Source organism: Syngnathoides biaculeatus, chromosome 20 (assembly GCF_019802595.1).
Source record: "Syngnathoides biaculeatus isolate LvHL_M chromosome 20, ASM1980259v1, whole genome shotgun sequence".
Classification (NCBI taxonomy): domain Eukaryota; kingdom Metazoa; phylum Chordata; class Actinopteri; order Syngnathiformes; family Syngnathidae; genus Syngnathoides; species Syngnathoides biaculeatus.
Window position 1 is genome coordinate 10,977,381 of NC_084659.1, and position 13,818 is coordinate 10,991,198.

General features: G+C 42.7%; 1 protein-coding gene across 9 annotated transcripts in view; it reads right to left on the reverse strand.

Annotated features, from left to right (window-relative positions):
• Positions 1-13,818, reverse strand: part of arhgef39 (Rho guanine nucleotide exchange factor (GEF) 39) — a 102,600-nt gene that overhangs the window by 274 nt on the left and 88,508 nt on the right. For all 9 annotated transcript variants that reach the window (XM_061807813.1, XM_061807812.1, XM_061807807.1 and 6 more), the window contains 6 exons: positions 12,971-13,041; positions 10,045-10,173; positions 6,227-6,456; positions 2,139-2,227; positions 342-471; positions 65-159 (listed from right to left, as the gene is read on the reverse strand). In XM_061807813.1, coding sequence (XP_061663797.1) covers positions 65-159; positions 342-471; positions 2,139-2,227; positions 6,227-6,456; positions 10,045-10,173; positions 12,971-13,041 — 744 coding nt within the window. The remainder of the gene's footprint in view (positions 1-64; positions 160-341; positions 472-2,138; positions 2,228-6,226; positions 6,457-10,044; positions 10,174-12,970; positions 13,042-13,818) is intronic.

Here is a 13,818-nt window from a genome sequence, read left to right on the forward strand (position 1 = left end):
CGTAAATATATATATATATATATTTTTTTTTTTACACTAATTGCTAGTTTAGTTTAGTTCACACCTGTGGTCTGAAGTGGACTGTTTCAGCCTTTTGGGGGCGCTGCTGTCCCACTCGGCGGCCGGCCGCTGAGCGAGCTCACCCCGCTCGTTGCTCACCTGCACAGATAGAAAGATAGCTCACGTCCGTCCTCGAAAACTCGAGATGTCACATCGCTTTGTGAAATGTCACACAGTCTTCTTTCTGGATTTATGATGTCGCCAAAGCTCATCCAACCACAAAGAGGCTTGAAAACAAAATTGAAATTCCTGAATTTACTTTTATGACTGCGTGTATTTACCACGTTTCTCTTCCTGCTGGGATTGCCGCTGCTGCTGCTTTGTAAATTGTGGCCGTCAGGAGCCGAACTGAGGGGTTCCTGGTCCGAATCCTTTTGCTGGAAGACAACCGTCGACATGGGCTGCAGCTTCCTGCAAACACAGCAATCATTGTATGTTTTTAAAAATATGAAACGCGCGCAGCCGGGCGGCCCAGTGAGTCAGAAAGGCTTGTGGCTTCAAATGAAAAGGTAAGTAAGGGTTCAATGGTGTTTAGCATCCTCCTCATCCCTGGTGGTCGGGCCTTAGCACAGCTCATCGTTCATTTAGTGCCACCGAGCATTGATCTAGTCACTAATTAAGTCCCCTGTCTACGAGCCGTGGTGTGAAGAGTGTGTATCTGTAACAAACAGTGCGGTACAAAAGCCGCTCAAATAATGAGAATGACTGCACTATGACGGGTAATTTTGTCATTAAAAATAATAGAGGCCAGGGCAAAAAAAAAAAAAAAAAAAAGTCTCCGATTCAGGGATGTCAGTCAAGCGTTGTGAAGTCTTCTGGAAATCAATAATTTAACTGTGTGTGGACACACACACCCGACAGACCTCCCCAATGGTGTGAGCGCCGCTGACCTCTGCTCCAATCGGCCTGTCCTCTGCTCGGTCCTGTGCTACAGCTAATTACGCTCCCTGGAGTTTAGAGCCTGTTGATTGGCTCGTCCGCCGGGTGGTCCGGGCGCTTTGACAGCCTCCCCTCACTCTCACCTGACAACGGGATCAACTAATTAGCACCAGGGGCCCCCGAACGGTGGGGTCGATGGAGCCCTTACAGTATAGCTGGCCTTTGCTACTTTTGGGGCAGGGACGGGCGGGGGAGATGTGGCGCCGGATGGACTTCCCAAGGTCCTGGTGACAGATTCGGACTACAGCAACAAACTAAACCGGTGTGTTCTGGACATTCATTGGATACTTTTAGGATGATTTTTTTACTGAAGGGCCTGATATGAAGGTGGTTTGTTTGTGTTGAAGCATTTAACTAGTTCATAATGTCTTTCATGTAACATGGGCTTATGGTGTACATGCTACAAGCATGCGGTTGATGCTTTATGATCCTCTCGCTTTTCAGTACTTTGCCGCCATCTGGTGGCAGCTTTACATTACGACAACACGCTTTTGCATGAGTAATCGGAGATTTTCACTGGTTATGCCATGGCTCTGCCACTATTGAAGTATTTTTATTTTACTTAGCTAAATTGGTTTGGTGGAATATAATATAAGCCTTTTATGTGCTGCAAGCACATTAAACCACGTAAAATAGCCATCCATCCATTTTCTTAGCTGCTTATCCTCACAAGGGTCACGGGGAGTGCTGGAGCCGAAATCAGCTGTCAACAGGGCAGGAGGCGGGTACACCCGGGACTGGTTGCCAGGCAATCGGATTGAGACAAACAGCCGCAGCCACAATTACATCTAGGGGCAATTTAGAGTGTCCAATTAATGTTGCATGTTTTTGGGATGTGGGAGGAAACCGGAGTGCCTGGTGAAAACCCACGCAGACACAGGGAGAACATGTAAACTCCACGCAGACGGGTCCGGGATTGAACCCCGGGACCCCAGAACTGTGCTTTCCAGCTGAGCCACCGTGCCGCCTGCATGTAAAATAAATTGTAAACAGAAAATTGCAAGCATAAAATGTATCATTGTAAAATATGTAGTGACAATTTAATAAAAATAAAAACATTTGTTTTGCTGTTTAACCCTTGAAAAAATAAACACCTCACATGCTATAATCTCACTTTTGATGTTGCACCAGGTACATACCTGACTGCCGAGGACAGCCTTTTGTACCAGTCATTGAAGTCCTCCTGGTTGCTTGACATAAGCAGGAGTTTGGCTTTTGGAAAAGTTAGCTGGAAAAGAAATCAGAATGCGGTGGTTAGACGACCAGCAGTCATTTTCAAAGAATTGGCTCCTTCTCGTGGGATGTTGACAGAATCACTGTATGCTAAGTACAGTTCAGTTGTATTTATCGAGTTGTAAGTACAATATGTCTGCGTTTATGCTTTCAGAACGGGATGTTTTCAAACATTTATTTATTATTTTTTTGTACTTCTACATGAAATACATTTCAAACAAGTCAAAAAGCCAAAAATGTAATCTTCAATGAACCTCGCAAGCATAGTTTTGGAATGTGAGAAAAAGTCCAAGTACCAAAGTACCAGTTTATTTTTTTTTCCATAGCTTCAGAAACCTCTGTAGTACTGTAATAACAAAATATAAACAGTAGGAGGCAGCCCATAACTGTAAATAGCTCAACCCCACCATACAGTAAAACGCAGTTCTCCATCCCAGTTGATCACATTTTTCAGACCATAACGAAATTTGATACGAATTTATTGGTACAAACGGCACAAGCGTGTACATTCAAACACGGCCAAAAGACTTTTGACGCAACCCTTCGACAAAGGCTCAAAATCAGGCCTTCACTTTATTAAATGACCTTTAACATTTACCTGAAGCTGCGGACTTTTCACAGTTGTTTGGTGGCGAGGTATTGATCTTTTTCCCGAATATTTGGAAGGAACTCAGAATTAAACAGTTTGAGACTTTTAAAAAAAACGCTTCTCCGTCAGACGTATTAGATCTAATTAAATGGGCTGAATTGAGTGGTGCGTGATATGAGGCACTCGATTCACGCATAAGTAGATTCCTCTTCTTTTTGCAGTGCAGTAATTAGGGATTTGTCAGGAAATCTGACCCTCTTAGGTAGAAATTACTTTGTATAATAAGGATGACAGAGCACGGCGCACATAATTTGGCTTGATTATTTATACATCAAAGCGAATGTGTCGGGGATGTGGGAAAATATTCCAGCAGCGAGGGGAGAAAAAGGAAGTTTGAAGGGAAAAGAAACGAAGGGTGAGCCACAAAACAAACAACCCTGGTGGAGGGGAAGGGAAAAAATACAATATATTTTAATAAAAGTGTTTGGGGTTTTTTTTGACTCGCAAACTTTGCATATAGATTGCCATGGCATTTACAGCTGTCAAATTTAATTTAGCTTTAATTCTTCATGGCACCGGATGAGGAAGGCCCTGGAGTGCTGACAGACCTTTTTTTTCTCCCCCCCGAGCTCAGGTAGTTGCCCGGGATCAATAATGTGTCCTTATGAGAAATTACGGGTAATGCTATTGAGTATGCATCCGGGCCTCGGTGGGATAAGAGGCTAATGAAATGCCATTTCTGCCATTAGATAACGGGCGGGCCGGCTGGTGGAGAGCAGCGACGAGGCTTGAGGAAGATGTATTTACTGGAGGGGCCGGAAGAGATGGATCTGGCCCCTAATCTGATCCAACAACTGAGAGATTATCTCGCAAGACGACTGCCGTCACTGCATTGCTTGGCTGTTAACACACTCCAAATAATGCGTGCGCTCATTTCCACAGCATTTTATTCATTTGGAGTGCTAAATGACTCGGGGAAATAATTAGGATTGTGTTGCCCCCACTCCAATATCATGATTGAGATTTTGGGAGATTTTTCACATGACGTCCTTTTCCACAGGCTCATCCTATTTGTTAAAATTCAGTGAAAGTTGAATGACATAAATGTTAACAAAAGGAGGTTTTTCTTTTCCGTCATTGTAATTTCACAAGAATAAAACTATATTTTTGAAGACAGATCTTAATAAGTGTTTAAAGGGAATTAGAACAAAATTCCCCTCCTAAAAATCAGATTTTTTCTTGTCATGCTACAAATGTGTACGGTAATTTTTCCTCTCTGTTTTTCCAAAATTAAAAATATTCAACTTTTTAAAATCTAAAAGTGCATAATTATTTCAAAAATAATTATTTGAAAAACTCATTTAGTCTGAAATATATATATTTTTTCCTGGAAAGTATAATTTTTTTCCCCTCAAAAATATACAACATCAATCAACCACGTATCTAACTTTTTATTATCTGAGTTATACAAATTATTTTTCTAAAAAATAGATGACTAATTTGGAAACTATGACTTTTTTTTTTAAATAAAAAATATACTCTCATTTTCTTAAATATACAAATCTTTTCTCTAAAATCTTGCTAGACTTATACAATAATTGCCCAAGTCCTTTTTGACTTAATGTCACAAGATCAATACAAAATACAAAAGTGTTGACTAAAAATTTTGTTTGCACCGACTGCCGGAGAGAATTTCCTTATGTCTTTACACACTTGGCCAATAAAGATGATTCTGATTCAGGTCTTGGCAATCCCTAAAGACTGAACTTGTATTTTTGTTCTTATTTTCCAAAAACCTTAAAAAAAAAAGCTGTGAGCAATGATGCTACTAGGCTAAAGAAATGTGAATTTTCTTTTCCAATAAGTCATTTTAAAAAATGTCAAAATAGGAAATTGTGTTTGAATGACTGCCAGAAAATACAAAGAAGAATAAGTAGTAGTAGAAGAAATAGAGGCAGGAAAGCTAGCTACTAATCTGGTGACAACATTACGGTTGGGAACTCAACCAATGGTTTTTGTCCCGGCGCACGCTCATGTCCAGTGTGTATCGACATGAAAAGGAATTAAATACCGCAAGCAGCACAACCAAAGCACAGCATAGCTGCTTATGTATGAAAGCAACACACATTAGTAGCAGAACATAAAGTGCTCTCCGAGACGGCGTATCAGGCGAAATGAATATTGATACCGCGCAGCATTGGCAGTAAACACTTGCCGCATAAACGCTTTGGTTGCTCGCTCAATGACGCGCGACTCATTCCGTTGAATGTTTCATGACAGCGACTACATCATTTAGACGTAATTTGTCAGCCGGCAGCTGCACTGAGACCTGGGAGACAGAGCAGACCAAAGGAAGAGAAACATTAAACGTTTAACTTTTTCGCGGGTTTGAAGGGGGGGACTAAAGGAGGGGCGAGTAATTGACACTCCAAAAGTCAGCTGAACTTCCCGTTCCGTCAAACAACAGCAACTGTCAAGGACTTGAGCGAAGATTCAAACATGCAACATGTGTTCAAAGTGGAATAACGCCTGCGTGTAGTGCTCACTCATGTGTTACTTGATTCAATAAGCAGATGTCTGTACACCTGCTGCAACATGCTTACTATTGCATTAATTAAAAAAAACAGATAGTTTCACTTTGGACACTGACAAAGGCGTTAAAGCCCGCCAGACACCGAGTGAGACGCCGTCGAACGGGACTGAACTCTCGTGACTGCTATTCATGACTGGCAGACCGTCAGCCACGAGTTTTGTTGCGATTCGAAGGTGGAATAGGAAGTAAACGCCATCGCGACGTTGCTACCGATGAAATAAGCCATGTCCTCCCACATGAGCGTCCATAACAAAAGTTACGCTTCTCGGTAAGAAGCAGATCTAGCCCCCCCATACTTAATTTGTGTATGTGTGTTTTACAATATTACATGAATATATTTTGGCAAAAAAGTAAAGCGGGGAGAGTATTAGTGAAGGTCTCGAGTGCAGTCTGTGAATGGGTTGCTCATTCCTAACGGACTTTTCAAATTCCCACACTCTCCATTATTTTTGTGGCCATTTCAGCGCGACAGCGGCCAGGGCTATCATTTTATATCCTCGTCAATTGCGGCATTTTATTTGGATTTCAATCAAAAAAAGTTAAGGTAGAAGTGTGGCCTAGTGGTTAGCACAGTAAAGAAGGTCTGGGTTTCAAGCTAGGTACTCCGACTTTGTCTCAAAATTACAAAAACATGCACGTTGGCTTAATTGAAGACTAAATTTCCCATTGGTGTGACTGTAAGTGCCAGTGGTTGTTCAGTCCAGGGTGTAACCTGCTTCTTGCTCAAACCTGGGTTAGGCTCCTGCTCACCAGCCACACCAATGAGGACAAGTGCAATAGAAAACGGATAAAATGACATGACAAAAACTCACACTGAGCAGGCCACCTTTGCCTTTGGTGTTGCCGAACACCTTTTCCAGGGAACACTCCCGCAAGGGGTAGGCGCACTGGCCGGCAAACTTGTCGCTGTCTGTGGGATGCAGAGCACTGCATGGCTTGGCCTGCAGGAGCATGTCCGAAAACAGGAAAAACATCTTGGGTTTCACGTCGGCCCCTTTGGAAGGAACCACCTTCAGCCAGCCTTCGCGGATGTACCACCTCCCTGCGGGAGACATGCAAATGCACCAACATATGGCTCCTTAAAGATACTGCGGTTATTGTTGTTGTGCCACAAATACACCGCCTAATAATAATGGCAAACACATATTTCATTACGCAGTAAGCGGCCTCTGGATAAAAGTGGGAAAAAATGCTTTTTTCCAGTTATTCTCTGTGTATTGCGAATTTAGGCGCTGCGCTGATTGATGTCGAGAAGTGGTGATTAGTGCAATCTCTTTTGCATAAAACGACAGCGGTCGGACAACAAAATTAATTAGACTCCTGCAGGTCAAGCTGACATAAAATCCGGGAGGATGACATGAAATCTAAAGACAGACACAGTGGGTGGTACAAGCCGATAGGTGTGTAGCTGCGGCTCATCTCTTTGATTGGCAGCGGCATGACCACGGCTAATAAGCAAGAGGCTGACATTTGGATAGATAAAGATGAACATTCAAACATGGGTCCGGGGTATTTTTTTCTAATTGCCCCAGTTAGCCGCCAGTGATTGCGGCTAGCCTAGGTGGCCCGAGCCGTGCCTTTCGGGCTCGCCAAGGACATTTTCAGCTACAGACAAGCCTGTTGAGATGAAGTGCAAGGGTCAAATTGCTTTTAAAATGCCATAGGTGTCACGTGGAAAAACAGTCTGGAGATAGGAGGGTTTTTTTCCCCTCAGTTGAGAAGCAGTGGTTTGCAAACTGTTCAATTAAATATTACAATTTTGAAAAAAATTGTAAAGGACAAACAATTAGGTTTCCCTCGATGGGATTATAGAGATATGAGTCATGTTTCCATGTAATTAAAGATGACTAACCAACCTAGGTCTGTACTTCCGACGTTACAGATTGACATCTTGAAAATGAGTGCAATGTCGGGAGGTGCCCTTTATTCGGAATAGCCGGCGCGAAGACCGGCGTTGGTTTTCGTAATAAATCAAGTGGAGGCGTCATAATTGAATAGCGGAACACGCCATCGCTTCTAATACATGCTTGAGTAGTAATGTGTTCCATGTTTGCTCAACCATCATAAAGCTGCTGGTGTCCACCGTACTGAAACGGATGCACTTCAAAGACGTCAAGTTACATTTCATGTATTCAAATAAACACCAGAACAAACTGCTTCTTTTTTTTTTAACTCTATCAGCTGTACCTTGAGAGGAAATGTTGACAAGGTTCTGAGCAGTTGGCAGCACTCCAAGAAGAGGAGTCTCTTTGTGGAGCAGGTACTTCTCAGACTCCCTGCCGGCGTCTGACCGTCCGCGGGGCTTTGAGGCAGCGGCGGGTTCAAAGAGCAGGAGGTGCCGAGCACTCCTCTCCATGTAAAGGCTTTTCAGTGTTCCTTGTCAAAGAGCACATCGGCTCCACTACAAAGTCTTTTGGGCAAGGCCGTGGCGGGGGGCTGAGGAAAGGTGGGGCAGGAAATAAAAGGTTCCTCTACAAAGGGGCCTGTTCCTCTGTACTGTAGAGATGTGACAGAATGAGGACAGGTCAGACCTGGCCTTAACTGGGCATATATTCAAGTAACTACATTTATCGAGTTCCAAAAAACAGTCAAGTTTTCTCTTGGCTTTCTCCTCCACGTTGGAGAAAAGTACACTATGGACGTATATTTTCCATAAAATTACTACATAATGTGCAGTGATAGGGAGATGATTTTATGCCGGATTTTGATCTGAAAATATCCCCATATCCATCCATCCATTTTCTTTGCTACTTATCCTCACGAGGGTCGCGGGGAGTGCTGGAGCCTATCCCAGCTGTCAACGGGCAGGAGGCGGGGTACACCCTGAACTGGTTGCCACCCAACTACAGGACACACGGAGACCAACAGCCGCACTCACAATCACACCTAGGGGCAATTTAGAGTGTCCAATTAATCTTGCATGTTTTTGGAATGTGGGAGGAAACCCACATAGGCATGGGGAGAACATGCAAACCAAGGGTTTACCACCTGATCCACCGTGCCGCCCATCCCCAAAACTTTAAATCATAAATTTAAGTTGGCGATATCCATGATATCCCCATGCTCTAGCCAAAAGGAACTCCAGTTCGCTTGGGAACAAGCTGGCGGCTGTCCCCTTTCGTTGCGCCATGCAAAGTCCCCTCGACGACCTGGTGGGATATATTCCACCCACCGGCGAGTAGGGACATGCAATGCGCCGAGTCACCTGGAGCCTATCCCAGCTGTCATTGGGCAAGAGGTGGGGTACCCCTGAACTGGTTGCCAGCCAATCGCAGGGCACATAGAGACAAACAGCCGCACTCACAATCACACCAAGGGGGAAATTTAGAATGTCCAATTATTGCTGCATGTTTTTGGGATGTGGGAGGAAACCGTTTATCTGAAGTTAATTAGACCCCACCCTTATCATGATCATATTCTCACATTGGAACAGAGACAAAACATCAAACAGTTTGGTCTGGGGTCATTGACCACAAAAGTCAAATAAATACTTCACAGAATTTTGCAACCCCCAGTATTCATATTTTGATGTTGAGCTTCAAATGGTGCCCATAGTGAAATGGCTGTGATGTTATTATGCCTCACCAATAATTTTCTCAAGAGACACCTGAGATATAATGACAAAATGTGAGATATCTTTGTTTTTCGTTTGAAGCGACCAGCAGGCAGACATAAATCGGTATTCTCTGAGGGAAATGGGCCGTCTGTCTGCTGTATCGATGTCCCATTGATTCAGGCTTTGTGTCTCACAGCCCCCCCCCCACCGCATCTCCTACAGAGCTACTTAATATGTTTGAGGGGCCTGATGTGTCTCATCTGTAAAAGGCGGAGGTTTGCTTTTTTTTTTTTTTTTTTTTTTCCACCCCTACATAAAGATGGCGATCCCGGTGATGATGGGAAGCAAAATGGGTCGGTGTGAGGCCGCGGCTGCTCTGAAGTCGGCCTGGTGGGACCGGGGGTTTATTGGCTGGAAAAGCGGCGGAGTTGCGAGGGGTCTGAGAACTTGGTGAATGAAACGAGCTTTTGAAACTTTCCACATCGGCATTAGAGGAACGCCGCTGCTATTCGATGCTTGCGCCAGCACAAAAAAAAAAAAAAGCAATATCCAAGAAAACAAACACACCCACCCACACACACGTGCGGCTTGGCGCATACATGCATTAGCCATACAGTATCTAGAAAACACACAGACTTTGGTTGCCTTTTTATCAGCGAGTCCGCAAGATGAGACTGGGCTCTAATTGGTCCTGCGGGAGATTGGCAGGGCGAGCAGAGCAACAAGGAGGCCGGAGCCCCCGGGGACCAACAACAGGAGGCGGGAAGAAAAGGGCCACCGCTCCACAAGTAGGGAGGGATAACAATGGAAGAGGGGAAATAATTAAGCAAAAACAATGTCAAGGGGGGAAAAGGAAAATCATTCTAACTACTCTAGACCAAGGAAGGCGACCTGCTTATAAGCGTTAAAAAGACTTACCTAGTGTATATAATTTATCTTTAGTCACCGAATTTCTATATCGACACTTGCACCCTCTCTGAAGTCCCGCAGGACACGGCAATAGATGCGGAGAGGGCTGGTTTGAGGTAACGCTTGAACGAGATGAAAAGAATAAGTGATCAGAGGCTCCCTAACCTGCAGCCAACACCTTCGTCTTTCGCCCCTTCAGCAGTTTCTGCACCCGGCACAGCTGCAGGTGGTTCTCGTGGCGCCGGGTATTGTTCTGGATACGCTGGTGCAGCTCTTCCACCGCAGCCACTGCCCCTGTGGCCCAAAAAAAAAAAAAAAAAAAAGCACATAATGCTTCAACAGTATGTGTGTGGATGACTTTAGTGATACCTTAACTCCAAAGTCCACGCAGGAGGGAAGAAAAGCAGCAGAATCATCCGTTCTCCATTTGGATCAGTAGGAAACAAAGCTGTGTATCTGTCTGTTTAAACAAGCGCTTTTAAGACCATTTTTCAGGCCTATTCAACCGAAATTCAGACACACTTTGCACAGAGCAGAGAGGATATACTAGAAGCCTGTGAGAATGCTTGTATGCTACGTTTGCACGTGTTGCTGCTACGTGCGAGTTAAAGTCGCACTTGTTTGAAGATTTACAATTCTCGCGGCATCAATGTTCATTTTCATTGGTCTGCCGATGGTCATTTGCCTTTTGTCTGCACGAACCAAGCAGACAATCGTTCGACGATTCCGTGGTTTGGTCGAGCATTTGGATGTTCAATATACAATGTTTTATTCTCTTTTGTTTCATGTTGCGGAATTAGAATAACTAAAAAAAATAACCTTGGACAAATACACAGCTTGAAGCAAATACCTGTTGCCTCTTATTATCTTTAAATCTGTTTCAAGGGTTTGGACTTACCAGGCAATACAATTTTTTTCAAACTTTTTGGTGTCACTGAAGTTGCTAAAAAAATACACTTTAAACAGACAACATTAAAGGGGATTTCTTATTTCTTAGCTACTATTATTATTATTATTTCCCAGTTGGCCTGTCACTTGTCTATTCGGGAGCAAGCTAAGATGCTACGAAGTGTTTGAAGTGAATGAAGATTTCCTTTCATTTTCCCATGATAAAACAAGAACATACATAATTTGTTTACATACTTTTTTGTAACAGGAATATCGCCAAATTACTTTTCACCTATGGCAGGTATCCCGCTTTTGGGACACTCGAGGTTCCATCCCATCCCCAATCTATTAAATGTTGTCTTACCAACTTTCATGACATTGCTCTTTCATAGTATTGCAAGGTTTTGTTTTGTTTTTTTTGGTTCATCTCCACAACAAAAGCAACAAATCTTCGCACTAGAATAATTCATCAAAAAGGACAAAGCCGTGAAATTACTGCAACGGAACTCCGATAATAGCTGTAAACATTTAGAGCAACATCATTAACACATTGGATGTAACGACGCGCGGCTGAATCCTAATTTCAAGCGCAACATTTCAACTTTTGTTCCGAGGAATGAAAGTCTGGATGAACACGAGCCTCCCGGCGACGTGCCTCCACTAAAATAATCACTGCCTAATTGGCTCGCTTAACTTCACAACAATTACAATGTAAACCAAACAAGGCATCCGTGTAGACTTTTCCCCTTTGTTATGCATGCTTGGAATATTTTTACGTCGGCTGCCTCAGAAAAACAACAACTTCTAATTACCGTATTCTTGACATGAGATCTGGCCGAGGCATTAATAATACATTGAGCCCATTAGATGCGCTGAAGAAATCTTACAATTCTTGGAGCACTTTATTCCACTTATTTGCAATTTAGACAGTGTTTGACCATTGAACAAATGCTGGGAGAACTTTAATGACAACATCTCATCTCCCAAGCTCGGATCGCACCTTGTTACCGCGCTTGAGTTATTCTTCGGCGTGCCATACTGTAAGTAAGCCGAATAAAAACTCCCAAAGTGCTGCAATTAAAACAATTAAATCGAGCGAGAATGCAAAGCAACGCAGAAAAGAGGACCCTTCAGGGGAGAGCGACACGGTGCAACACAAGAGAAAACAACAACAACAAAGTTCGTCAAGTGCTACCGCATGTGCTCGTTTCGTTAATCAGATACAATGTGATTTGTCAGAAATATCTTTTTAAAATAATTCCCCTTGCAATACAATCGGGCTGACGGTGGAAAGTTCTCCCCCCCACGCCCAACCCCCATAAAAAGCAGCAGAGTTTAAAAACAGATCACTAATGAGAAGAGGAAGAGGCGATGGTGGAGCACTTTCAGATATGTACCTTCATCTTAGAGGCATGGGCTGTTTTAATTTGTAAGCAAAGGCAGCACATCAGCAATGAGACTTTAATTGATACACATAAATAATTCCTTGTGTATATTCGCACTTCAGTCGACTTCGCTGTTTATTTGACGACTGAAATGAGTCATTATCGGGATTTGTGTTGATGTCGGAGGACTTTATTTATTAATATCGTGCCTGCTTAATAGCCTCTGATCCACTCCCAATTAATTATGTCAAAATCCACATCAAACCAGAACTTGCACTCGCATTGAGCTTTGCCTCGCATTTATTTCTCCACTGCCGCGACAATAACAGCAAATGGGGAATATAAGCGAAAATTAACGCAGTCTTTGTTCGCCAAATGAAGATAAGGAGCAGTTTCTTTTAGAATGACTGTCTGGTGACGGACTAGTACAGCCAAAGTTTGTAGTGAGTTTTGTTTGTTCGACAAGCGCGGATCAAATGTGCCAAACGTGCAATCATTGTTCAATTATTTGGAAAAAAATGCCTTTTTATGTCTCTTGAAAATTTTCAGGAGGACATAAATGTGATGCCACCCCCCAGAAAAAAAGGTTGGCTGGTTGACTCATTCCATCCATCACAATTCGTGACCAACAACCATCACTTGTTGCTGCCTTGCCGGTACAAAATCCAGAAACTGAATGGAAACGTTTCAATGCAAACCTTGGCGTCGCCCACTTGAGACCGGAATGGAAAGTGCCGTATTCATCACTGAACAATAAAAATTATGGACCTTGACACGCAGCGAGGGGGAAAAAAATACATTAGTCAAGATAGACTTACGTGAAAGCTGCTGGGACTCTGGGTTATCTGGACTTGTATGTGCAGTCATCTCCTCCAGGAGACGTTTATACCTAAGACATAACAAAATCATTTGATGTGCCTCTGCTCAAAAACATGCACGTAAACACAGCTCTTATGTGATATATATGATAAATGGATATTTTATTTTCAGAAAAACACTTGCAACTTGGAAGCACATAACTCGGGTCAAACGTTTCCACTATGTCGATAAACCTGTGACTTTGTAACGTTCTATATGAATGGGGAGCATGTCTTTGGAAATGTTTAGCATGAATGGATATATGATTGCCTTCCACTGGGTTAAAAAAAAAAGTGAACATTATTCTGCTCGTTTATTTATTTATTTTTTTGCTTTTTAAGTCTTGAGTCTTATTTTTGAAAAACAGTCAATAGAAGCTTTGGAAAAGTCACCAAATAATGAAAATATTGCAAATTTGGAAACACTTTTGGCACCACTTTGTCCACGGTCATGCTGTGAGTGGAAGCAGTGCACATCAGCGGGGACCCATTTTTAATTGTTGATGAAAATTAAAAATTAAAAAAAAAAACCCATACAAATAAACCAAATCAGAAAAAGTTATCCTGATAACCTTGATTTAATCGATACAATTGAAAAATTAGTTTTATTTACTTTCCTATTTAAATTTAAATTTCAGGTTTTATATGAAATGTGTGTATATTCAGTTGACGTAAACAAATAATGATATCCTTGCCATGTTTTTTTTTTTTTTTAAACAGAAACTACATAACCTTGGAATGCACCTATTGATTTTTTACCACGCCGGCCTCGACAGCCCCGTCTTTGTTCGGGCCGAGTCGGTTGCAGA